This window comes from Microtus ochrogaster, chromosome 21 (genome assembly GCF_000317375.1).
Source record: "Microtus ochrogaster isolate Prairie Vole_2 chromosome 21, MicOch1.0, whole genome shotgun sequence".
Taxonomy (NCBI): Eukaryota; Metazoa; Chordata; class Mammalia; order Rodentia; family Cricetidae; genus Microtus; species Microtus ochrogaster.
The window spans coordinates 18,816,194-18,820,103 of record NC_022022.1 but is presented as its reverse complement, the minus strand read 5'-3'; the positions used below and the strand labels follow the sequence as shown (position 1 = coordinate 18,820,103).

Sequence of the window (3,910 nt, the reverse complement as noted above, 5' to 3'; positions counted from 1 at the left end):
TCTCTCTCTCTCTCTCTCTCTCTCTCTCTCTCTCTCTCTCTCTCTCTTTCTCTCTCTCTCTCTGAACAGGCTCTCATTCGTTTATCCCAGACTGGCTTGAACTCACTCACTATATAACCAAGGATGACCTTGAATTTCTGATCCTTTTGCCAGGTCTGTACCAACAGGCCCAGTTTATGTAGTACTGGGGAGCAAGTCTAGGACCTGGTGTGTGCTCAGCAAGCATGCTACCAACTGAACCAGCTGAGGTCCATCCTCAGCGCCATTTCTTTAGAGATACACATTTGTCTCTTGTCCCTTCAGATGAGGGATAAGAAGCTGTTTGCAGCAACTCTGGAGGGGCTCGGGTCTCCTGAAGCTCTCACCTACATCTCTCCTGGAATATTCATCCTACATTACTTACTATTACTCTGGGTTCTCAAAATATACTTCAAGTTTCTCCAGCCATCATAGAAACCAGGTCAGAGGGAATATGCATCTTCTGCCTTTAAATCCTTAGTCTGGCCCACTAAAGGGGTTTGGGAAAACCCATGGTTAGTTGTACTTTCCGGACCTCTAACAGCAACTAGAAGATGCAAGGTTATTTTTCTGCAGCACGGAGACAGAAACAGTGTGTTCAACGAAACTGGGACTGCTCTGGGAAATGCATCCCGATTCCAGGAATGTTCATTCCACTCCCGAGCATCAAGGAAATTGCTCTCACTGTGCTGTGAAGCTAGTCAAAGCCTTCCTGCCTTCCTCTGGCTGTGTTTTTCAGGGCTTAGAATGCTTCCATGGTGTGGTGAGAACTGGACCAGCAGATGTCAAAGCAGGAGAGGTTGGCGTCACAATGGATTCCTCTGCTGGGCAGGGGACAGAATATTTTCCCATAGTCAAGGCCAAGAGAAGCATGGTATTCTGCAGGAGGGCACTTGGTCGGAGAGGCTCACTGAGCAGCGAAAGGCAGCCCCAGAGCTAAAAGGCAGTAAGGTTTCAGCCCCTCCTCCCTTTTTCCTCCTCACACCCCACCTCCACCCACTGCTCCATGCTGTTACCTTTTGTCTTTTTCTCAGAGTCCAGTTCTTCCAAAGCAAAAGCTGTATCTGCCTGGGGAAGCCCATGCTGGTGACCACCCAGGTCCAGGGGATCACTCTGAGCTGGGGCTCAGGCAGGCAAAGGACACAAAGGCCACTGGGACTGCCTCCAGCTCAGGCTGCTGTGTCCTTCTGGTGATTAAAGGCTCCCGCTTTTCCCCTTCAAACATAATCCCTTCTAATTACCTGTAAGCCCTTTGTCAGGGAAAGGGGGCAGCTAAGACTCCTTTCTAGAGGGGAAAAAAGGCCTAAATACACACGTGTGGAGCACGGAGGGCACAGAGATGGGGCATTCAACGGGAAACCAAGTGCCTCAGGTGCCCTCGGCCATCAGACAACAGAGGGGCTCTGGGGGATTCTGACAAAGATGCCTCCGCTCTCTCTGCCTGTTAAGTTTGGGACAATTCCCTTTGCACACCCAGAGGCTGGACAGTCACCTCCCGGTGATCTAACACGGGCCAGCAATCTGGATTAGACTGTTTGCCCCTTAACGAGTTGGAGCTAAAGTGAACCCGCTTTTTCAGCCCTTTGTTCTGCACTATAATAGCTTCAAGTCTGATCAACTGGCCCTGGCTGCCTGGGATAATCCAGACTCAGCAGAACAGGAGCAGTGTCTGTCCCTGGGCTTGGACACAGTACTTACCACCATTCCGGGGGGGGGGGGCGGTGATGGAGCTGTTAGTCCAAGGACCCCCCCCCCAAACAACATCTGTCTCTCTCTCTCTCTCTCTCTCTCTCTCTCTCTCTCTCTCTCTCTCTCTCTCTCTCTCTGTGTGTGTGTGTGTATGCCTGTCTGTCTGTCTGTCTCTGTCTCATTTTTGGCTTTTTGAGACAGGGTTTCTCTTTGTAATAGTCCTAGCTGTCCTGGAACTAGCCCTGTAGACTAGGCTGGCCTTGAACTCATAGAGATCTGCCTGCTTCTGCCTCCCAAGTGCTGGGATTAAAAGCGTGTGCCACCACTGCCTGGCCCAAACGTGTCTCTCAAGTTCTTCTCCATGGAAGTTTTGTCTCTGATCCCTCAAATCTCAGGAATGTTTTTTCTTTGAAAAGTGGTGTACACTAAGACCTCAGGAAGGAGGACCATGAATTAGGATAGACACTGACTTGGCAGAATTCATGGTCTGTCTGTAAATGTGGTACGTGAACTTGGATAACCTAAGAATGTATGAGGGCAGCCGTGAAGTCAAGCACAGCTAACTTCCCATAACAGAGAAGGTTTCTGCTTTGAGTGTTGAAAGATTCCTTGGAGGTAGTGGCATTTAATATAAGGCTCTGGTCACTGCAATATAGCATTTTACATGGAGTAATTCAGGATGCGGTATAACGGTAAACTGCCTTTACGTATCTTGTTTTTACCATCGTTACTGTCTTGTAGCTGCCTGCTTTGTTTTACAGAGAAGCAATCTGAAGCCTCATGAAACGAAAGGCTTTGCTGGTTGTTACACATGATAATACTGGGCTATTGGACCAAGTAGCTCACTAACATCCCCTAGAAAGACAGGGAGGTAAAAATTGCTTATCCTGATCAGTAAACCATGAGGAATAAGGATGGCTCTGGCGGGCCACGGGTGAGAGATACTGGAAGAAGAGGCCATAAAAGGGAGACAGAGACCAGACTCAGACTCTCACACCCATGATGATTCCATTGAGATTAAACGAGCAAACATGAAGTGGCTCCCAAGTGCAGGGCGCCCCTAAACAGAAACAAGCTCTGGACAGGATCACTGGGCACAACTTACGTGTGAACGTGTGTGCTTTTGATCACGCGGGAAGAGAGAAAATACTCGAAGCCAGTGCCTCCCAGAGACAGCTCTGTGGGCCAGACTGCCTGTGGGCAAGCAAGGAGGTGACAGCAGTCAGATCAGAAGACGGGAGGGATGGGAGGCAAAGTGACCCAGCAGGTGAGTGGCGAAGAAGACAGAGAGGTCTGCTAGAATGACTGGGACTTGGAGCCTGACTGGCTGGATAGTGACAGGGTGGCCCTCCAAGAGAGGAATGGCAGTGGAGAGCCAACTGGGGGGGGGTAGGAAAGATTTGCATTTAAATCCATTTTATTTTTAAGTTGGTGGACAGTTCTAGGCTGCCTGGAATTGGATATATAACTGAGAATGACCTTGAGCTCCTGCACCTCTCAAGTGCTGGCATTTCAGGTCTGAACTAACCCATCTAGCTACATTTCGGTAAAGCCAAAGTCCCTGTGACGTGTGCTGCCCCGAGATGTTCAGCAGGCAGCAAACACCTGGCTCTGGAGTCCTGAACCAACTTCTAGGACCAAGAGAGTGATCTGAGACTCATCAGCACGTGGACGGATGACTAAGTCCTAGACTTCTGCCAATGGCAGATACCGGGAGAGTACGTGAGTTATGGTGGGTCAGGGTCACCCGGTGAAGGCATAGGTTTTCTTCCAAGTCAAGGATGGGAGAAGTTACAGTCATTGGATTGTCGGCTATGTGAACGATCTATTATAATTTAAATAGGCCACCTTTAACTGAGCTAGAAGGGGGACCTGTGTGACTAACGGCAAACGCTTTGCTATAATTCAGTCGATAACCGTCAAGGAGCATTGTTTCTCTCTGACTGGAGCTCCTCTGGCCTGAACTAGTGTAGGCTGAAATCGACTGTTCCTCTTTTTCATTGGGAAATAGACACAACGTGAAAACACCATTCTAGTCAGTTGAAATTATATAGTTCCGGGGTCTTCAGAACAAGCCCCCCGTTCAGCCATCGCCACCACCCATCTCCATAAGCTGTTTCTTACTTTACAATATTAAAACCCTGTGCCTATTAAATAATAACTTCTCATTCTCTACTTCCCAGGCCATGGAGACCACCATTCC

At 49.0% G+C, this 3,910-nt stretch overlaps 1 protein-coding gene across 1 annotated transcript in view; it reads right to left on the bottom strand.

Moving 5' to 3' along the window:
* The window catches only part of Abca4 (ATP binding cassette subfamily A member 4), a 128,534-nt gene extending 127,434 nt beyond the window's left edge, over positions 1 to 1,100 (bottom strand). The window contains exon 1 of the mRNA XM_005357217.3: positions 1,035 to 1,100. Coding sequence (XP_005357274.1) covers positions 1,035 to 1,100 — 66 coding nt within the window. The remainder of the gene's footprint in view (positions 1 to 1,034) is intronic.
* Positions 1,101 to 3,910: the final 2,810 nt, after the last annotated feature.